Here is a 22,907-nt window from a genome sequence, read left to right as displayed (position 1 = left end):
TTTTAAGTTGATAATTTTGTATGGCCCACAAATGATGTTATGACTATCCAAATAGCCGTTGGCAGAAAAAAGGTTCCCCAGCCCTGCTCTAGACTGTGACCAGGCTGGAGGGGAGACCTGCCGTTATTCCATTATTCAATGAATGTCGTTTCAGGGGATGTTAACTTCTTTTAGCAACCTTACTTCGGTCATAGTAACCTTGCAGTCAATGCAACTTCTCAGTCTTCTCAGAAGAAAACTAGTAAATCGACTTATTTTAATTCAGAGGTGACTGGCCTTTTACTTTTGTTAACTTATTGAATTCCCCATTGTTTTTTGTTATTGGTCCCCAGTATATCTATGAAATGCTATTTCTAACACTCAGCAGGTGGGTGGTCCCAGGCCAGTTGCTTAGCTCTCTGTGCTCTGGTTTCCTAATCTGTAAATTGGAGGTGTTGATCGTGTCTGTCTCATAAGGTGTGTGGGGATGAGATGAGTTCATTCATGTAGAGTGTCCAGAATAATGCCTGGCTCATCAGTACTTAATAAATGTTAGTTGTCATTATGCTCATAATCTATCACAGTCTCTCATGATTATATTGTAAACACTCTCACCTAATGAGAATTTGTCACTAAGCAAACTGTAGAGCATGGAACATGGTTAAGGAACTGGTTTGCTAACTGCAAGCCAGGGACTCAAAAGAAAGGGAACGTAGGATGGGGCTGAGCAGAGAAGGAGGCATAGGCCCTCTGGCCCCACTTCAAACAGGTTTCTTCTCTTTATTGTTTTTATTATTATTATTATGTTTCTAGAAATGTCACATGTGAGGAAAGAGTTCTACTTTAGGGGGAAAAGTAATCTGGGCTAAGTTGCTAATGAGGGTAATGCCCTATCCCTGCCAATCACAATTCAGTTCAGCAAAACCTTATTGGATGCAGTGCCTACTGTGTGCAGAAAACTTGCTGCCACTGGGGAGAAGGAATAAGACTGTTCTCTGCTTCCACTTGGTTCAGGATACAGTAGGTAACCTGTCTCTGCAGTCTGCCCTGTGTGCTCTGGCAGAGCTGCAGAGTGCAATGGCACCACAGAGGCAGGGGACCCTGGGAGGCTTCGTGGAGAAGGTGGCTTTTGAGGAGGGGCAATAGGCAGAGATGAATGGGATGGAAGCCCAGGCAGCAGAGAGTGGAGCTTCGATTCTCAGTCTCCACCCTGATCAAATGATACTCAATTTCCAAGCTTCATTCTGGTTTAACTGGAGCATAGGGGAGGGAAAGAAATGAGAGGATGGGGACCCCAGTATGCCACCTAGAGGAGTTCAGCCTTTCTGCCCAGGTTCGGACCAAGAGAGTGATCTAATCAGAGCCATTTTAGGAAAATGCACGTAACACCAGCACTTCTTTCATTTGTGGTGCAAGACACTTGGCAAGTTATCACAGGAGGCACCCGGGGATGGGGAGACTCTGGATTAAAATGATCTCTAAACAGAATTAGCTCTCAGTAATCATTTTCAACCTAGCTCATTGGGGCAAGTTGGGCCTCCGTATGTTTTGTTATTGCTGTATCTGAGGAATCTTTCTAAAAGAAAAAAAGCTGCAGCACATTGCTGCCATTTAAAGCCTGCATTTTTAGGGGTATAATACGTAGTGACAGTTTTGATGTATGCCAGTGGATGTGGGTCCCAGTACTTCACTGTTCTCTGCCTGCATAATTTACCGGTTAAATGACAATTTAGCCTGTCAAACTTAAATATGAGTGAAGTTCCTTGGATATTTATGAAACATCAAATAGAATAGTGTCGGCAAATGATGGTGTGTGTTTTTTTTTATTATGAAATCACAGAAAGATATTTGGATGATAGTTGCTGGCAACTCACCAATAAACCGAACTTCCAGCTATGGTAAAAATGCGGTGGTCCGTGATTCTGAAGGTATTTTCACCCATTGGTGAAATTTTAAAAAATGGTATCACAGGACTCCAGCCCAAACTGTAATCAAAGCTTGAGAGGCAGGACAATAGCACATCTTTTGTTTTATTGTTTAATGTAGTACACTCCATGGTTTCAGGTTCCCCTCCGAAAGTGGAAGTTACCCGTGCAAATAGAGAAAGCTTTGGTCTGCAGACCTAGTTGACTGCTGGTGGTTAGCCCTCTGCCCAGACACCTGGAGGCCGGACACGTTTAGAGTTGGGGTGTTTTTTACCTGCAGCTCTACACACACCCTGCACATTTCAGCAGCTATATGCCTAAGGAAGTGTGTGTGTGAACAGGGCTTTTCGTGAACCTACTTATTTATATACTTAAAAAACGGGGCAGAACTCAGCGCAGAAAGCAAGCAAGCGCCCTAGTCAGCCGGGGCAGCGTCCGCTGAGTCAGGTCTGAGCTCGTCGCTGGGGGGCGTTCCGCCTTAAGGTCCCTCCCGCAGGCTCCGCCCCCAGTGCCTCCGCCCTGCGGGCCCCACCTCCCGGCGCCGAGCTCTGACGTCATCGACTGCGCCGCTTAGCAAAAACAGGAAGTAGGACCAAAACAAAGGAGCGGCAACCCCGAGCGGACCTGCTTTCTGCCTCCGTTCAGCGCACGTCTCCCTGGTCGCCCACCCCGAGGAGCCGTCCGACCATGTCCAATATGGAGAAACACCTGTTCAACCTGAAGTTCGCGGCCAAAGAACTGAGCAGAAGTGCCAAAAAATGCGACAAAGAGGAAAAGGCCGAAAAGGCCAAAATTAAAAAGGCCATTCAGAAGGGCAACATGGAAGTCGCGAAGATACACGCCGAAAATGCCATTCGCCAGAAGAATCAGGCAGTGAATTTCTTGAGAATGAGTGCGCGGGTCGATGCGGTGGCTGCCAGAGTCCAGACGGCGGTGACGATGGGCAAGGTGACCAAGTCAATGGCCGGGGTGGTTAAGTCGATGGATGCGACGTTGAAGACCATGAATCTAGAGAAGATCTCTGCCTTGATGGACAAATTCGAGCACCAGTTTGAGACGCTGGACGTCCAGACGCAGCAAATGGAAGACACGATGAGCAGCACGACGACGCTGACCACTCCCCAGAGCCAAGTGGATATGCTGCTCCAGGAAATGGCAGATGAGGCCGGCCTGGACCTCAACATGGAGCTGCCGCAGGGGCAGACCGACTCCGTGGGCACGAGCGTGGCCTCGGCGGAGCAGGATGAGCTCTCCCAGAGACTGGCCCGCCTGCGAGATCAAGTGTAACGACAGAGCTCACTCGGAGGCTTCCTGTCTGTGGCCCCTTCTGAAATGCTTCCTGAATATTAGAGAAATATTACACACTACAACCTTGGAATTTGCCAGAATGCTGAAATGCTCTTAAGATGCTTCTTCCTTTGGGTTTACAGTGCGCTCCGGTACATTAAGAAGTTCCAGGCTTTCTCCACCCTTAACTGGATTTTAAAGTTCTGTATATCTTGTGATAATGTGTATTTTTATAGCTGTCTTTTAACAGGACTAGTTAATTTAGTGTATATGAGTCTTCCTCAAAAATTTTATCAAATCTCTAGTTCCTGTGTATTCAGTTTTCTGCCTGAACTATCAAAATTGAAGTTTATTTTGAATTTAGTGTAATTGTTGATAATATATAAAATTGAAATGTGGTACATGAAAAGAAAATGATTACTTTGATTGCAGGGTTATCAACACCTCATTCAACTTATTTAAATGTGCCATTTCTGTGTATCCTTTGTTTTTTGCCATCAAAATGAGACTACAGTTGACTATTAATCTGTTTCATAACTTATATTAAAATTACCTTAGGACATTCTTGCATAATATGCTTTTACTGTTTACATTCTGTAAAAACTTTTTAAGATTTATAAGGTTTAACATATGAAAGTTTTCTTTCAGATGAACTTCTCTGACATTTCTAGTTATTTTCCTATCTCACCACTTTAATTACATTTCTTATAAAATGTTAATTAGCATGGCAGCCACATTACTCCAACGTTGCCAAAGAACTGTTGATTGGTTTGAGAAAACCCTGGGATTGTGTGTTTGTAGGTTTTGTTTTGATTTTAACAACCAAACATAGAGTTAAAATTAGAACAGCATTTTAAGTTCTAGTTATTTGCATTTATTATGTTGCTCTTAAAACAATTCTTTAAAAACTTTGGAAATACAAGTTGGAATGTTTTACTTAGCCATGTAGCCAGAATGAAGTCAGAGAGGAAGAACAGATGCAGGATGGGACAGCATGCTTGACCCTCTGAGGCTAGGACTCCCCTGTGCTGCCTTCTGTCCTTCTGGAATAGCAGGGTGTATTTTCTAGCTGAAAAGGAAATCCTGTCGCCAAAACTTTCTTAGCCTCAAAACGTGAAGAACACTAGTTTGCTTTTGCCTTGACAAGTCTGTTAATCTAACTTGAATACTTATGGATATTTTAAATTCCTCCTTTCCTTCACTGGAAGATTTCTCCATAGAGAATACCAGTGTTTTAGAAGATAACTATAGGGACTCTCCCAGGCCCTTTGAAGGATTCACTGTTATGACATGTTTTCCAGTGTGACTGAGTGTGTTTAAGGGGAGAAAAAAGCACGTATAAATAGATGAGAACTGCCCCTTAAATTTAAGTGTCTTTATATCTGACTGGTTGTTGTTCTGAAGTCTTCTCTAAGGGATACCTGTCTATCGCCTGCCCCACATCTTTGTAGAACTCCCTCCTCTTGATGTCTCCTCTCATCCATGTGGTTGCACAGAGGCACCTGTGTGAGTACAGCATACAGCATGAGTTGTAACCCTGCTTTGGACTGGAACAAATAATTAAAACTTTGAAAATAGCTTAGTGTTGAGTCCTTTGGTAAATTGAAGACCCTTTTGTAAAAGAAATATTCCCAACAATATTCATATATTTTGTGAGGTTAAACAACGCTTGAATAGCTTGAACTTTCTTAAAATATGTTCATTTTAAACTATATGGATGTACATTTTTAGGAACCATAAGTATTATTTCAAAAGCATATTAGGCCCATGAATTTCCTTATTTTTGCAGTTGATGAAATATTGAAGTGTAAACCACAGAAGTTTGTCAAATAAATCATCTTAAACTGCATGTTACTACATGTAAGTGTGCATTCTGTTTAAGAGCTATTGAAGAACAATAATTCAGAGGTAGGTTTGGTTCAGAAAGCCTGGTATTTTTCCAAACTCACTACCTGAATGTCTGTTCAGGTAGCATGGAATTTTCAGGCACATTTCTAGAAGCCTATTTCTAGCTATTCTTTATTGTAATAGTTTATTAAAGGCAACAAGATTCTCCCTCACATTTGAAACTTTTCCAGCAACAGATAGATACAATTTTCAAAAGGATCCAACTCAAACATACCAAGGAAATAGTTAATCTCCCATGCAACTACTAATAGTTTTCACTCTTTATTTCTCCTTTTTGTTCTTTTATTTTTTATTTTTTTTTTTTTGCCTTCAAATGTACAGTTTCTAACATGGATTTAGAACATACTTTTCATTTATGAACAATTTAGATTATTTCAGTTCAATTATATGTGCACTATTGGAGAACTTGCTTACTAACGTTATTTCTTCTTGAAGAGCTGTTAATGCATGTGTGTACCTTTTAGATAGAGACATGCTGTGAGTGTTGGGACACTGTGTGCCTACCCAGCTGTCTTTGATTTGGAAAAGAGACACCTAAAATAAGTACCAGTCTAATAACCTTATTAATTGAACGTAGTCTCAGGATCAGCCAGACAATCTCACCTTGTGAAGCAGAAGTGAGGGACTTTCTGTTCTAGCTTCTTCCTTTGCAATATGCACAACACCCTCTTGGAGGCATTTCTGTAGCCAAAATCCAAAACTCAAGACTTTTGAGTACTATTGCCAAAAAGCCACTAGCCAGTGGACATTGAACAAACAGATGGGCAAGCCCCTTTCATTTTTTTAATTATAATCAACTGACTGGCATTAATAAAATGCCTGCCTGGTTTGCCTAGGTTCTTGTTTCTACAACTGGATGGTTTTTCTACAACCATATGGCACAGGACAGGCAGTGTTTCTCTTGGTCACGATTGCTGGACCTAGTGTGGTCCGAAGCTCAGTTGGCTCCTGCTAGGGTAGAGGGTAATTGGTCATTGCATCTGGTCCTGATGTCAGCCATGGCATCATTCTGTCTGGTTTCCCCAGGGTTTAGTCAGTGGGAGTAGTTCAAGGGAGAGGAAGGTGGGTAAGTCAGAGTTTTGGTTGAGGCCAGATTAAATCAAAAGGGGTAGAAAAAAGAAAAAAAGGTCAGATTAAGCAAAATAGGGTTTCTGGGTGGTTATATAAGCAGCATGGATCTTAACCCTGCTGCTCTTTGTCACTCCATAGTATTGTTATATCATGAATATAAGTATCCTTTTTTTAATATATTTTTTATTGATAGTTTACAGAGGAAGGGAGAGGGATAGAGAGCTAGAAACATCGATGAGAGAGAAACATCGATCAGCTGCCTCTTGCACCCCTCCCACTGGGGATGTGCCTGCAACCAAGGTACATGCCCTTGACCGGAATCAAACCCGGGACCCTTCAGTCCGCAGGCCGACGCTCTATCCACTGAGCCAAACCGGTTTCGGCATGAATATAAGTATCTTGAAATCAATTTCAATAACACTGAGAAAAGGTTTTTACTTAACCTTGACAGAGTTCCAACTTGGTAAATTTTTCACAGAGATAATATTAAATATATTTAAATAAATGTATATGTTAAAAGTAAATGATTTTTAAATAAATCATCTTTTCATGATCAACTCCATGGACATAAGAATTCTGTGACTTTTAAGTTATTTTAGAAGAGAAGCAGAAATAGGTGAGAAATAAACAATGAGTTGCTATTTTGAACCAATATTAAACAGAACGAAGATCTAAATGATGAGAATAAAAACGCTTCTGCAAACATAAATATCCTCAGCTGTAGCAGAAAATCTAAATAAAATGCTTTTTAACTGCTTTTTTATAGTGCCCATATGAGGGTGATGTCTTCAGTATTGCCTTACAACTATGTATCTAGTGTGAATGGGTGGTCTATAAGGGGGATTCCTTAATCTGGTGACATATTTAAGAAGACAATGTAAGCTTTAAAATGTAGTCATGTGAAATTCTGTGTATGATTTGGAAGTCCCTTAAAACTCATCTCCATATGAAGGGTGTCCCAAAGAAGTGCATACACACTTTAACAGCTGATAGCTCAATTTTGAAAATGAAATGTATTTTAATAAGCATTGCCTTTATAATTATTCAAAGTGTGTGTACACATTTTGGGGGACACTCTATATTATTTTAGGAGCCTTGATTTGAAGTACTTCTACAACATGCTGAGAAATATGTGGATTGAACCAAAGACGGAGGCAAAATGTGGCAGAAATTTATAGATTCTTATTTTATTCCTTTATTCCTCAGAGAGTGTCTCAAAGAACTGGGGGGGTGCATTCACATGCAGGGGGAATGTTCACTTTTTATTTTATTGTACAAACTTGAAACCTGTGCACTCAGAATACCAGTCAGCACCAGTAACAATTCAGGAGATACTCTTGGAAATGTTCATTGGTGCTTCTCAGAGCTCCCTTAGATGGTTAAGCATCAGAGCTGGAAAAAACCTGAATACCAATCCTGGAGTCTGAGGATGGGAAAAGAACTTGACATCTTTGCCTTTGTCATCGACATCTCAGAACCACGTATTTTTAGCAGCATTCAGGAAGGTACACCCCCCACTTCCTTTGGGAGGCGGTCTTTAATCCCCTCTATCAGTATTTTTTTAGCCTTATTCCATTGTTTCTACTTATACTGCTTATTAACAAGTTAATCAAGTCACCCACCTCCTTCCACCCTCTCTGCATCCTGATAGAAATTGGTTGCTTCCTAAACTTTATAACCAAAGGCTTCATGTTTCGTTTAATTTTTAGTTCCTTCCAGCCCTTTTAATCAGAGGCTGTTGGTTTCTGTGTCACAGGTCAGTATTATATGTCCCCAGCCAGGAGAACAGATCCTTTCTGAATCAAGTTATTGTAGCCCATGGGTTGAGGTTGGGGTTGGGGTTGGGGGCAGGGAGCAGCTCAGCTCCCCATCTGAGACCCTCCTGGAGGTCTGGGCCACAGTCCAGAGCTCCCTTTCCAGGAGCAGAAACCTCTTCCTCCATCACAGAATCTTTTGGCTCCTTTCCTGCTGGATGGTCAGAAACTCAGTGTGTACTTCACCAAATTCAAGACCAGCAAGCCCTTAGCCAAACTGCATGGTGGTGTTCAAACCTGGGGCCTTCAGTTTCTCCAGGTCCCAGGCGGTCTCCCCCTGTGGCATTTCCCCAGTTGCTTGCACTCTGTCCAAACTGCTCCATCTCAGGCACCAGCTCCGCACTCCAAGCCCATTCACCCACCTCTGGTCTGCATGGAGCAGCATCTCCCGGAAAGGCCGCAGGCAGATCAGGGTCCCTCTGGCCTCTCAGTGGCACTGCCCCTCCAGGAGCAGGTGACTTTCTTTTATAACTCTGCAGCAGGCAGTGCAGTCACAGGCACCTCCCTCCACAGCTGCTTCCCCTGGCGTGGGCCTGGCCCTGGCTGCCAGCTGAAATGGCCTCATTTGGACACTGCCCTCACCACCTTTTGTCTCTGAGAGGATATCTCTAACACCAGCAGACCCACCCTTGCCCCTTGCTATGTTCTGCCGGTGGCTTACCTGCCGCGGAGTTGGTTGCCTCTTGTTGCAGCTCTAAGGTAGGTCTTGGTTCTGGAGCAGCCGGGCCTTGTGCCAAATCAAGGGCACATGGATGGAGGGGCACCAAAATGCCATCCCAGCAGCAGGACACTGGGGCTATCCTTAGCCAGGAGTGAAGGTGGCCAAGGGAGTTAAGTGGTCTTGCTGTGTCCTTGGCCTCCTCTTGCCCGTGCTGAAAGCATCTTAAGACCTGCAGTGCAGGCTAGTGGGGGAACGAGTGGAGATGGGAGATGACACCTCTGTGCTATGCAGAATGCCGCAATTCAAGGGCTTAGAAGAAGGCCTGATCTTTGCTTTACTTCCCATACCCAGTGACGGCACCCAAACCATCCAGTGCTGGCCAGGCAGGGGAGCCGGACCCTGTCCCTGTCTATGTCACATGCACTCTCCTCCGTGTAAGAGCCTCACCCTGGCCATGGGGCACCCACGGGCAGGAGAAGCTGGGCCACTGCGGCCACACCCTCTCCTCACGCTCCCCTGTCCTTCTGAAGCCCCGCTGCCCACTCTTCCCTCAGGTGGCCTTCTGACCACCAGCTCCTGGGTCTTGAACATCCGTGTCCTTTGGGGCTGGGCCTCTCGGCCACCAGCTCGCTTACCTCTTCCATCCAGCCCCAGGAGGAGGAGGGGAGCAAACGTCACTCATCAGACAAGTAATCAGGGATCAGGTCTCACGAGGTGCTGGGGACACCTGGGCCAACCAGACAAAGGCCGGTTCTGGGCGGCTTGCGTTTTGTAGGCAGAAACAGATAATAAACAAATAAGGTTTATTATCAGGTCGTGCTAAGCACTTTGTAGAAAAATAAAGCAAGGTTGGCATGGAGGTGGACAAGGGTGCTGTTTCAGACAAGATGCACAGGGTGCCTCTGCCGGGTGAGCGAGCGGTGCAGCGGAGGGCGAGCACCCGCGTCTGTCTGCCACGTGCAGGTGCAGTGTGATCTCCTTTCCTGCCACTTACTCCTCCTCCCTGCCTCCTATTGTGTATCATATCACACCTCTGGGACCAATCTTATAGCCTCCACCAGGTGGGCACCCCAGATTAAACCTGCGCTCTCTCTCTCTCTCTCTCTCTCACACACATACACACACACACACACACTCTCTCTCACACACACACACACACACACACACACACACACACGCACACTCCTAAGGTTTCAGACCTTATCAGGAACTTACTACGCTAAAGGAACATCTCTCACTTCCCATTTTGTATTTACATCCCACCATGGCCTTCCTCTACTAGCTTAGCCCTGGAAGGAAGTCTGTGCCCCTTCCCATTTCTGAGTGGTCCCTCACCCCCTACCCTACAACATTGGACAAGAGGGAAGAGGGAAGGCAGAGGGAAAAGGTCAAAGAAGGCAGTTGTGGTAGCATAACTACCTCAGTCAGGACTGTTATGCTACTTGGGCAGACACACGTGCAGGAAGGAAAATGGGAGCTTCCCTCGGCTCCTGCTGCCTGTCCTGTGCTGGCGTGGCTGTCCCCGGGGTCACCCACAACCCAGGAGGAGGTCATCTGAGAACTTCCTGAGCACTGCTGGCTTTCGTTTCAGCTTCCTGGAGAGAATCGACAGCGTCAGCCTGGTGGACTACACCCCCACAGACCAGGTACGTGAAGTTAGAGCTGAGCCACCTGCTGGAGCCTCGGGAGGTCAAAGAAATTGCCAGTACTATTCAGTGATGCTTTTAAAATGGATTAAGGAAACTTTTCTTCAAATAACTACTTCTTGCAAATTATGTTGTCCCTGCATGTACAGGTGGTATGTTTGCTATGCCCTGTTAATGGCCCATTGACTTAGCTCTCTGAAATGTACTAAATTTCTACATTCCCAATATCAAAATAATGTTATTTGTGGAATAGGTCTAAGCAATTCCCATTCCTCTTGGAGCTCTCCACAGGAAACTAAACCTTTGCCTCCCTTGCTTCATAAACTCTGCCCATTCTGCTTTTGGCCCTGGTCTGAGTCACAAACCACAGCACACTCCTCCAGGGGTTGAGCCAGGAAATTTACCCCTCTGCAGGTAGCAGAGAGGGACCTTCCATGGCTCCCAAACCTTTGTCCCTCAGGCATCTGTAGACTTGGAGAACCATTCATTGTTCAGTTTAGGCGCCCTCTGGATGCCTCTAGAGCTAGTGAGCTCCAAAGAAGTTAGGGGGCTCCGTTCAGACTGCCTCTGCAACACTCGGTGTCTGCGTCCCCTGGAGGGCCTTGCCTGGGGATCTCAGGGAGGCTTTCTTCTGTGCGCTTGTCCTGGAGGTCTGAGCTCCTCTCCATCCCTCAAAGTCCACCTGTCTCTGGGGCTGACTCTGAGCGAGCACTCAGAGTTATCTGGCAGAGCAATGGAGCCTTCCTAGCCCTGAGTCATTCCCATGAGGCTGTCCTGAGCACCTCTCTTCAGGCTGAGAGGGGAGGACACCTCCCAGCTTCCGGAGAGATTGCAGTGTCTGCTTCACTAACATCACAATGGATTTGTGATCAAAAAATACCCTGACAGCCGAAACCGGTTTGGCTCAGTGGATAGAGCGTCAGCCTGCGGACTGAAAGGTCCTGGGTTCGATTCCGGTCAAGGGCACGTACCTTGGTTGCGGGCACAACCCCAGTAGGAGGTGTGCAGGAGGCAGCTGATCGATGTTTCTCTCTCATCGATGTTTCTAACTCTCTATCCCTCTCCTTTCCTCTCTGAAAAATCAATAAAATATATTTAAAAAAAAAAAATACCCTGACATCTGGCAAAGGTATGAGAGGTGTCCGCTTATAAAATGATGGCTTTCTCATCCCCTCCCAGCCACAATCATCTTTTATCTATGAAAGCAGAGAAGTCTGCGGGGAAGAGAGGAAATCTTAAATCAATTAGCACCCAGTCCAGAGCATCCATGATCTGTGAATGCAGTTGCACTTCCTTTGCCTTCTCACCCAAATGGCTCTAAACCCAGAGCAGCTGGCTCTCAGTTATATCAGGAGAGTGCAGGCAGGATCTCACCCACAACCTTAAGGTAGGGATGTGGTTGTCAGGAGCACAACAGTGGCTACATTCATCAGTGACTAAAAATAAAAATCCTAAAAAAAATAAAAGCACAGCTATCAAGTCTCTGAGGCCAAACCAATGCATTAACTGTGACTTTCTCGGGGGTGGGAGCTGGGGAGGGAGACAGAGCACATCTGTCTGAGTTTTAATTACTGCGCTGTTGCTTCTTTTATAATGGAGGAAACCGCTATTTGAAAAGCTCCCTTATGCTTGCATCCCAGGCTTCCTTCCCTTCGGAAGGAGAGCAATGGTGTCACTTGGTCTGCTTTTCTCTTCCTGCTCCAGGACCTTCTCAGATGCAGAGTTCTGACATCAGGGATTTTTGAGACACGATTCCAAGTGGACAAAGTAAACTTTCAGTAAGTGTGTTGTTGGGAGCAGGCCTGCTGCGGGGCTGTGGCAGGAACCCCTCCCTGCTGCCCTCTGGGGCCTATTGGGCGTGGGGCCAGGAGACCCAGCAGAATCCCAAATGTATTGCCATCCTTCCGGAGAAGTAAATGTGACCGCGTGGTCCTGAAGTGCATGCAGTGAGCGTAGGGAAGGGAGGAGTCCAAGTCTGGGAGGCCTGCGAAGGTGAGAGAGACCCCAGGCATCGGTGGGGCAGGTAGAGAGAAGCTGCAGCCAGGAACGCGGGCAGAGGGATGCACCGCACAGGCCGCCCTGAGAAGAGGAGCCCGAGCCACCCGATGATCACAGGGCCAGGGCTGTGACCCGAGAAACGACTGGCTGTGGACGCCAGGCCGGCTCCTTGGTGCACCCCTGGGGCTGCCTGAGCAGCCTGCCGAGGCCACGCAGGCCAAGGTCACACGGGCCGAGGTCGCACAGGCTTGCTGCAGGCGGGGAGCGTGAAGAAGAGCGCAGAGTACAGGGTGCGTCCTCACATCCCAAGTAATTATCCTCCTCTCCTCCTTCCACAGCATGTTTGATGTCGGTGGCCAGAGGGACGAGAGAAGAAAATGGATCCAGTGCTTTAACGGTGATTTCTATGCTCCCTCAAGAAAAGGGGATGAATTCTCCCCTCACTCCTGCTACTGTGTTTAAGTAGTTTTGAATGAGATCATCTATAAAATGCCTTAAATATGATTCTCATAAGTAAGGAATTTAAGTATCCCCAGCTCCCATTTGCCATTTGCTAATATGGGTGGACTCCTGGCCGGGCACGTGGCTGAAGGACCCGTTACACACACACAGTGCTGGTTCAAGTCTTCCTCGCGGTCAGGGATTGAAAATCGCCCTGGATATGGTAGCAGTTAGGTGTGTACTTTGTCATCACCCCCAGTGACATCTAACTTCCTCTCTTCTCCCACTAAGACGTCACCGCCATCATTTACGTGGCAGCCTGCAGTAGCTACAACATGGTGATTCGGGAAGATAACAACACCAACAGGCTGAGAGAGTCCCTGGACCTTTTCGAAAGCATCTGGAACAACAGGTAATAAAAATAATAAGTTCAGTCTCACCACTGGGTTGCAAATTTTCTTTCATTAAAAGTATCACTCAGCTCCCTTTTATATTATTCTCCAGATATAGTCACTCATTCCTTACTGGTAAATCCAAAACTGCAAGAAGTATCTCTTTTAGTCCATCTCACGTATAGACATACTTAACATGGACCGTTCCTTGATGGAGCTCTGCTAGTGCTTTGTGAAGAAAATTCAGTATTCCTCACTTAAGGACATTTTTTTTTCCATTGATTTTTAGAGAGTGGAAGGAGGGAGGGGGAGAGAGAGAGAGAGAGAGAGAGAGATCAATTGGTTGCTGGAGTGGGGGATCACACCTGCAACCCATGTACATGCCCGTGGCTGGGACTCGAACCCACAACCCTTAGGTGCAAGGGCCAACACTCTAACCACTGAGATAACCAGCCAGGGCTGTGAAGAAAATTTAAATCTCTGTTTTGAGAGCCCAAGATTATATCGAGGGTACAAAACTGGTTTGGTTTGGTTTGGTTTGGTTTGGTTTGGTTTGGTTTTTAGAATTCAGAAAGTGCCCATTTTAAGCATCCACATATAGCGAGGTGACCCCTAGGACCAGTTACAGTTCAAAAGCACAGTCTTGTCTGAAAGTTTTACTGCTGCACAGGAGCGAATGGCACACACACACCAAATGCTGCACATGGAGGTAAAAATCAGTGTCTTCGAAATATTTGGGAAGAAATAGCACCATGGAGGTCAGACACATAAGCTGTCCTTGCAAAAGGCCAATAGGTCATCAGGCCAGTATTTCTCTGATAAAGTGTTCAACAACTGTTCTTATTTTTATACTATTACCAGGCGTCCTCAAACTACGGCCCACGGGCCACATGCGGCCCGCTGAGGACATTTATCCAGCCCGCCGGGTGCCGCTGCCTGTCCTGCTTAGCAGCCGACTCGTCCCGGGCCCGCAGTGCGCATAGGAATTTGTTCATAGTTTTTTTTTAAACTATAGTCCGGCCCTCCAACGGTCTGAGGGACAGTGAACTGGCCCCCTGTTTAAAAAGTTTGAAGACCCCTGATTAAGACAGTGAGTGGGAAAGAAAGAGTCAAGAAATACTGGATATACACAGAAATATGTTGGAGTCATTAAAATACATAAAGATATAGATAGATATAGATATAGATATAGATATAGATATAGATATAATATAGATATAGATATAGATATAGATATAGATATAGATAAGATATTGATATAGATATAGACATAGACATAGATAAGATGATATAGATATAGATATAGATATATACACACACACACAGTCACATGGGAAAATGACCACAATGTTGTTAAATGAAAAGGCAGATTTAAAAACACCTTGAACTTATTTTTATAAACATGATAAATATGTGTGAGGATAGAAAAAAAACGAAAAGTAAAAACATAAACATTCTAATAGTTATCTCTGGGTGTGATTACATTTTATTTTTTCCTATGTATTAATTTTTCTACATTAAAAATTCACTTTTATAAGGACTATGTATTTTTTTAATCCTCACCCAAGGATTTTTTTTATTTTAGAGAGAGGAAGCGGGAGAAAGAGAGAGAGAAACACCTATCGGTTGCCTCTCGCATGCACCCCAACTGGGAATCAAACCCGTAACCTAAGCATGTGCCCTGACCAAGAATAGAATCGTCCAACCAACTGAACCACACCAGTCAGGGCCAGGGCTCTGTATTTTTTAACTAGAAGAATCCTTAAGGCTATTTCCATTTGGGGGAAGAATGGGTTGTGTTTCTAATTCATAGTAAGATTCCTGAGCACTAATCATCAGCTTGATTCCTTAGAAGGAATGGAATTTCTAAAGGCTTTGCTGATGTGCACCCTGAACTCGTGTTAAGCCAGTTTTCAGCATCTATCTAAATGAGACAGAGAACTTTCCCGCCTGCACCTCCACGGTGCCTGAGCCCCCCTCCCCTCCCCGCCGCCCCCAGCCTGACCTGTCCAGCGCCAGGATCTAGATCTAGATCTCATGAACATTCTGCCCACGTCTGGAGAACTCAGACCTGCTCAGAGGTGGCAGGAAAAACCAAGCCAGCCGCAACTATGTTCTGTGCAATTAGCTCATGAGTCCTGTATCTTATTAACAACGCTGTAACTTCTTCTAGTTTTCTGACACTTTCTTAGTAAGTGACACCCATCATAAATAATCCAAGTGTATTTATTACATAAGTAATCCTTAGCTTTGGTACCAGTAAGTGTATGTCCCCAGGGCAGATAAGGTAGAAGGTGCTAAAACTGCTAAGTCAGCTGCTATACTTAGTTACCATTATAAGAATGTCTTTCTTGGAGACCGAGTGCGGGATGGAGATACCGGTCTATCAGGCAATGCTAAGTCCTGTCCCTGAGTCCCTCCTGTGATTGCTGTTCTTTCCCACAGAGTGGATGTCCAATGCGTGTATTTATTTCTCCTTTTCAGGTGGTTGCGGACCATTTCTATCATCTTGTTCTTGAACAAACAAGATATGCTGGCAGAGAAAGTCTTGGCAGGGAAATCAAAAATTGAGGATTATTTCCCCGAGTATGCAAATTATACTGTTCCTGAAGATGGTAAGGTTTCAAAACAAGGTTCCCCTGATTAAGGAAAAGACTTCGTTGTTCAGTAGCCCTATATTTCCAACCATTCTGATGGCTCAGGGGTCCTCAAACTACGGCCCGCAGGCCACATGCGGCCCGCCGAGGACATTTATCCGGCCCGTCGGGTGCCGCTGCCTGTCCTGCTTAGCAGCCAACTCGTCCGGGGCCCGCAGTGCGTATAGGAATTTGTTCATAGTTTTTTTTAAACTATAGTCCGGCCCTCCAACGGTCTGAGGGACAGTGAACTGGCCCCTGTTTAAAAAGTTTGAGGACCCCTGCTAGGACATTCAGTTCATTAAAATCACTCCTCTTGGCGACTGCCCCTCCCTAAAGTAGGAGCGTCTTAAGATGTCCATCCAGGTAGGCTTCCATTTGTAAAAATTGCAGTTTGACTTTCCACCTGAACTGTGCCATTGGAGAAAGGACAGTTTGGGTGTGAATATGTCATCCGCTGGGGTAAGTTCTGCCTCTTGGTGCCTCACTTGGGCCTCAGTCAGCCCTTTACATTGACCTCCACGCTGAACCCTCCCAGTAACCTTATGTGGGAGTTTTCGTTGTTTGTTTCTTGTGGGAAGTGAGGCTGAAAGAGGTAAAGTCACTTGTTCAAGGTCACTCAGGTGGAGCCTGTGAGGACCTTTCCTCCGGAGCCCGAGCTTTCAGCCCTGTGTTTACATCTCTTGCCTCGAGGGGTGACTTGGGCTACGACATTGGTGGTTCCCATTAGGGTGACCAACCGTCTGCTGGTGTTCCTGGGACATGGGACTCCAGTGCGAAGGCAGGAAGGCCCCGCCCGGCAGAGCTGTTTCCAGCTGCTGCTCTGCAGTTCTGAGTAGACCCTGGGCCACCAGTGTCTCGGAGGACAGGTTTATTTACAGCAAAATCACACCACTTCTTACATTTGAATCCCAAACTGGATCGAGCAGAATGAAAGGGACTTTCCTAGAAACTCCAGCTAAGAAGTTAGGAAAATTCATCAGCCTCTTTGCACTGACCTCAGCCAGCCCAGGGGTGTGCTTCCCGGGGCTAAGGTGGCTTACCCCTGGCCCAGGGGGGTGTTCAGAGCACCCCTGGTGCTGCCCTCTCTGTTGCTGGATTTCCTGTCTCCTGACAACCGGCTCCGCTTTACCTTTCCCAGTCACCAGCCCCGCTTCCCTGACCCATCCAGTCAGTACTGTGGAGCTCACCTCCACTGTCCATCCGGTCCGACACACTCTTCCTCTTCCCCTCCTGTGGGCCCTGGTCCTGACCCGCATCTCAGCTATGGATCTGGTCAGTGTAGCTCCTCTCCCAGGCTCCCTGATTCTGGTCACTCAACCTTCCAGAAAACTCTCTGGACTTCTGAAACACTTCACAAGCATGCATAGGATCAACATTGATTTAAGCTGAGGCCAATCCTGACCTGTCCAGGAAATAGTAAAAGCTGCACCTCCCCCCACCCCTGAGCAATACGCACTCCTCCCCCACACCCTCAGTCACACTGTGCTCCTCCCCTGCTCACTCCTCCCTCCCCTCTGCACCAGGCCCGCCCTGGCCCCTCCCTGGCCAAGCCTGGCGGGCCTCCAGGTCAGGGCTGACTCAGCACCTGCAGAGCTCCCCAGACCACAGTGGCTGTAACAGAGAAGGGAAGACAGTGATGAGAACACGCTGATTTGGAGCCTAGAGTTTAGGAAAATAAACTTCACAGGGCCTCAGAACTACTGACTGGTTCCATGGACTCAGAATGTGAATGGGGGGGGGAAAGGCTCAGAAGGGCCTAGATCAGAGTGGGTGCCATGTTGATTTTTTTTTTAATTGATCTTAGAGAGGAAGGGATAGGGAGAGAGAGAAACATCAATAATGAGAGAGAATCATTGATCGGCTGCCTCCTGCACGCCCCACACTGGGGATTGAGCCCCGCAACCCTGCATATGCCCTGACCGGGAATCGAACTGTGACCTCCTGGTTCATAGGTTGATGTTCAACCACTGAGACACACTGGCTGGGCGCCACACTGATTTTAATTGGGGGCTGCAGATGCTGTCGTCTGTGGTAGGAACAGTAAGAGGAGGTCTTTCTAAGAACAAGGCTGATGGAATGAGAATGTGGCCGGGCTGCGCAGATCCACCCCTGCAGCCACAGCCACAGGCCTGGTGCCAGCTCCTGGAGACCTGGGTCTTCTCTCCTCTAGAGACCGCTGAAGGTGAAGGCAGCTGCGGGCTTAGCCAGTGTTCAGTGAGATGCTGTCATTTTATTTGAGTGGAAGTTATCCCCCTACCACCAAAGAGAGAGAGAGAGAGAGAGAGAGAAACATCAGTGTGAGAGGCACACATCAATTGGTTGCCTCCCAGATGCACCCTGACCCAGGCCAGGGAGCAAACAAGCAACCCAGGTACATGCCCTTGACCAAGAATCAAGCCCATGACCCTTTGGTGCACAGGCCAATGCTCTAACCATTTAGCACACTGGCCAGGTCGCCATATGTGTCTTTTTTTTTTTTAAATAAATCCTTATTGTTCAGATTATTACAGGTGTTCATCTTTTTTTCCCCCATAGCTCCCCTCCACCTGATTCCCCACCCCACCCCATGCCCTTACCCCCCCCCACCACTGTCTTCATCCATAGGTGTAAGATTTTTGTCCAAGCTCTTCCCGCACCCCTCACACCCCCTTCCCCTTGAGAATTGTCAGTCCACTCCCTTTCTATGTCCCTGATTCTATTATATTCACCAGTCCATTCTGTTCTTCAGATTTTTTATTCACTTGATTTTTAGATTCACTTGTTGGTAGGTATGTATTTGATGTCATTTTGTTGTTCATAATTTTTATCTTTACCTTTTTCTTCTTCTTCCTCTTCTTAAAGAATACCCTTCAGCATTTCATGTAATCCTGGTTTGGTGGTGATGAACTCCTTTAGCTTTTTCTTGTCTGTGAAGCTCTTTATCTGACCTTCAACTCTGAATGATAGCTTTGCTGGGTAGAGTAATCTTGGTTGTAGGTTCTTGCTGTTCATCATTTTGAATATTTCTTGCCACTCCCTTCTGGCCTGCATAGTTTCTGCTGAGAAATCAGCTGACAGACGTATGGGTGCTCCCTTGTAGGTAACTAACCATTTTTCTCTTGCTGCTTTCAAGATTCTCTCTTTGTCTTTTGCCCTTGGCATTTTAATTATGATGTGTCTTGGTGTGGTCCTCTTTGGATTCCTCTTGTATGGGGTTCTGTGCGCTTCCTGAACTTGTAAGTCTATTTCTTTCACCAGGTGGGGAAAGTTTTCTGTCATTATTTCTTCTAATAGGTTTTCAATATTTTGCTCTCTCTCTTTTTCTGGCACCCCAAAAATTCGGATGTTGGTACGCTTAAAGTTGTCCCAGAGGCTCCTTACACTATCTTCATATTTTTGTATTTTTTCTTTTTGTTTTTCTGGTTGGGTGTTTTTTGTTTCCTCATATTTCAGATCTTTGGTTTGATTCTTGGGGTATGGTGATCTACAGTTGAGTTTCTGTATATTCTTTATTTCAGACAGTATATGCTTAATTTCTGACTGGTCCTTTTCCATTTTTTTGGCATTCTCATTAAGATCCTTAAAGGTCTCACTAAGTTCCTCAGCGGTTTTTAGAAGATTCTTGAGTAACCTTATAAATGTGGTTCTGAACTCTATGTTGTCCAGTAGTTTGCTTTCCTCCATTTCTTTCATTCGTGACATGTTTCTTTGTCTCCACATTTTGCTGCTTCCCTGTGTTGATGGAGTGGCTTTGTGTGGTAGGTGACCTATAGGGGCCAGTAGCTCAGCCTCCCCAATCACCTGAGGTGGACGCCTTTGGTACACCCCTTTGTGGGCTGAGTGCAAAGTCTTGGTGTAGTTAAGCCTTGATTGCTGTTGGTACACTGGGAGGAATTGACCTCCAGGCCAATTGGCTGTGAGGACCCGCTGTGTCTATAATGGAAGAACTGCTGTGCTAGAGACACGCTTATGGTGCAGGACTTTTTTCAGTGGGGCTTTGGTGCTCACTGAGTCTGCCTCTTGAGTGTGTCACTTATGGATGTGAGGAGTTGACATCTGGTGTCTCACACTGACCACTAGGCACACTGGCTTCTGGATCTCCAATGGGGTGCAGGTCAGCTACTGTCTGAGGCCACCCAGCAGGAGCTACAGCGAGAACTACAGTTTTCTCCTCTTTGCTTGGAGTTTGGAGGTTTTGGAGCTGTCTGACCCGGGCTGCAAGTTTGCTAGGTTAAGCTGCGCTAGGGCAGGTCATTCATATGCTAAAGCCGCTGCTTAGAGCTTGGGTGGGTTTGTAGATTGTGCGGGGCGGGGTCTCAGGGCGTGACTAGGCTAGGGCGTGGCAAACAGCGATGGCTGCCAGTAAGCCGGCTCTGCGTCCCCATGTCCCAGGCCCCAGCACAGTAAACAATTATTCCTGTGCGCAGCCCTGCAAGCAAGCCATCCTCACTTTCCGACCCCACGGCAGACAGTCCAGCTTCTCCCCTTAGGAGTTTGGGTCCCCCACGTCTCCCCAGAAACTGGAGTTCAGAGTAATCAGGAGCTTGTCTCCCTTCGGGTTGAAAAAAGCAGCGCTCCCAGTCGCCCGTCGCCAGCCCGATTCGTGCGCCTCCCCGATTCGTGCGCCTCCGTACCTCAGCTTTTCAGCGCTTGTGCACCCCTCAATGCTGTTTGCTCTTTCCTTCTAGTTGTAGAACTTCCACTCAGCCAGCTTTCCTGTGGTTCTGGGTGATAGATGTTTTGTCTTTTAGTTGTAGTTTTGAAATTGTTGTGCGAGGCAGCAGTTTAGGTGTTTACCTACGCCGCCATTGTGGATCCTCCCCCGTATGTGTCTTTTAATGCTATGAGTATATCGTAGTCCAACTTTGTTGTTGTTGTTTTTTAATATGTTTTTATTAGTTTTTTAGAGAGAGAGGGAGAGGAACAGAGAGATAGAAACATCGATAAAAGAGAAACACCATTGATCGTCTGCCTCCTGCACACCCCATACTGGGGATCTAGCCCGCAACCGGGACCCATATGGAATTAGTGACCTCTTGGTTCATGGGTCGATGCTGAACCACTGAGCCCTACCAGCCTGGCTCGCAGTCCAACTTCGTAATTCCTTTTAAGTTTTCATAGAGTTGTAGTTCTGTTTCACATTATTTAAATAAAATTCCGCTTGTCATTTCTACAGCGACACCAGATGCAGGAGAAGATCCCAAGGTTACAAGAGCCAAGTTCTTTATAAGGGATCTGTTTTTGGTAAGCAATTTTATTAACTTTGTTTTCCTACCGTCTTAGAGTGTTACTGTTCTTTGCAGTTTGCAAATGCTGACCAGCACTGAGCAAGCCAGGCAGTGGCTGCCTTTTAAATGCATGCCCTGCCTCAACTGAATTCTAAGCTTCCGTGGCCCGAGGAAGGCCAGGTTCTTTGGTTCCCAGCTGCGTGTTCAACAGTTGGACACTCCCTACGGCTGTGTTCCTCTGTCAGACAGACAACACCCCAGGCCCTGAGTCTTTGGTCCAAGTGTTGCCCAGGTTCTTCGCTGAGAATGAGGGGTGGGGCTGCGCTCCCAATTGCCCCTGGGCAGGTGGCCAGGAGGCCTCGCAGCACAGACACCCCTGTTTTTGCAGAGGATCAGCACAGCGACCGGGGACGGCAAGCACTACTGCTATCCGCACTTCACCTGCGCGGTGGACACGGAGAACATCCGCAGGGTCTTCAACGACTGCCGCGACATCATCCAGAGGATGCACCTCAAGCAGTACGAACTCTTGTGAGACGCCGGGGTGGGCCGCCTCCTGGCCCTCTCCCCGCTGCCCTCCTTCCACAGCCCCATTCCCAGGCTGCCCGTCAGCCCCAAGCCATGGTAGAAAGTAGGGACTTCCCAGTGTCGTCCATGCTACCGTCTGTCCTGCTCTGTGTCGGCTCCGTGCGTGACCACCAAGCCTCTGGCTACCTCTGTTCCCCTCAGGTTTGGTTTGAAGCTTCTGTTTTCATTTTCTATGACGTCCCCACCCTCCCCGCCCTCCCCAGTTTGTGTCACTGCCAACCATCCGTTCTCACTTGGGTGACGCTGCAGTGAGATGTCTCTAGGTGGGGCCCCTTTTATTCATCTAGTCAGTGATTTATTGATTCATTAAAAACTTGAGAGATGGCGGAGAAGCGCCCTTTCCCCCCAAGTTATCCAGCAGGACTGTGAGATGCGGGGCGCCACAGCTCTCCGATTCGAGCTCTAAGAAGCTGCAGGCGGACAAGTGGCCACCGCTTCTGATCTGCGTTAGCCCAAGACTTAGGAGGCCCCAGGCCACAGAGTGGCAAGAAAACCCTTTTTCCATCATATTTAGAGCCTCTGTTGGCCTCAGGCATTTGAATTAGAGCTACTTTGAGCCTTTTCTTTTTAGGCAGGAAACCTACCACCTTCACTACTGCGGAGTGTGTCCCGTCTGAAAGTGATTCTCTAGACTTTCACTCTGCTCGGGCAACAGCCTTCTCTCATATATTCTTGCTGTTTTATTGCTGGTTGATTACACTGTACAGACCACAACATGTAAGTTTATTTTGTATAGCTACTAAAGAAAAATCCTGGTGGATCTCTGTGCCTTGATTATGGCTACACCTGTAAAAGCAATGTGTTTTTATTGTGCTGAACAGCTAAGTCTGTGTGACCTGCTGCTTCTCTAAGGAAGGCAATGAATGGTATCTTTGGAATTTAAGACATTTTATCAATGATCCAGCTAGGGCTCTATGGATCAATGTGAAAGCCTGGAATGAACATCTCTACCAAAAGGTGTAGACAGAAGTCGTATAAGAAAAAGGAGAGACTGGCCTGTGTGGTTCAGTGGTTAAGCATTGCCCATACAGGACAATGAAAAATACTCCTTGACTTAAAAAAATTACATATATATATATATATATATATATATATATATATATCACATTAATCTTCCATATCTTACAAATAATGCTTACTAACATCACAAGCTCCCTTCAGGGAACACAGGGAACCAAGATATTTTTTCCTCTCCAGATAGTATGTTCCTTGATTATTTTGCTATTTAAAGATGTTTGCATGTTCCCTGAGTGGAAATGGGTTGACCATTCCCACTGTCAAAGCTTTTGAGCCACTTACTTGACCACAGGTTCCATCTTAAACAAATAGGAGGAAAAAGACAAGAGGGTGT

At 46.4% G+C, this 22,907-nt stretch overlaps 2 protein-coding genes across 4 annotated transcripts in view; both read left to right on the top strand.

Moving 5' to 3' along the window:
* GNAL (G protein subunit alpha L) overlaps positions 1 to 22,315 on the top strand; it is a 100,827-nt gene extending 78,512 nt beyond the window's left edge. For all 3 annotated transcript variants that reach the window (XM_080685271.1, XM_080685272.1, XM_080685273.1), the window contains 7 exons: positions 10,237 to 10,291; positions 11,996 to 12,069; positions 12,628 to 12,686; positions 13,022 to 13,142; positions 15,607 to 15,737; positions 20,917 to 20,984; positions 21,357 to 22,315. In XM_080685271.1, coding sequence (XP_080541397.1) covers positions 10,237 to 10,291; positions 11,996 to 12,069; positions 12,628 to 12,686; positions 13,022 to 13,142; positions 15,607 to 15,737; positions 20,917 to 20,984; positions 21,357 to 21,503 — 655 coding nt within the window. In that variant the 3' untranslated portion in view covers positions 21,504 to 22,315. The remainder of the gene's footprint in view (positions 1 to 10,236; positions 10,292 to 11,995; positions 12,070 to 12,627; positions 12,687 to 13,021; positions 13,143 to 15,606; positions 15,738 to 20,916; positions 20,985 to 21,356) is intronic.
* Positions 2,483 to 3,753, top strand: CHMP1B (charged multivesicular body protein 1B). The gene has a single exon (XM_080685683.1). The coding sequence runs from the start codon at positions 2,592 to 2,594 to the stop codon at positions 3,189 to 3,191; it is 600 nt and encodes a 199-aa protein (XP_080541809.1). The 5' UTR covers positions 2,483 to 2,591; the 3' UTR covers positions 3,192 to 3,753.
* Positions 22,316 to 22,907: the final 592 nt, after the last annotated feature.

The sequence above is a fragment of the Plecotus auritus genome (assembly GCF_963455305.1).
Source record: "Plecotus auritus genome assembly, chromosome: 8".
Classification (NCBI taxonomy): Eukaryota; Metazoa; Chordata; class Mammalia; order Chiroptera; family Vespertilionidae; genus Plecotus; species Plecotus auritus.
Note: the sequence above shows the minus strand (reverse complement) of the source record. Positions and strands in the feature narration are given on the sequence as shown.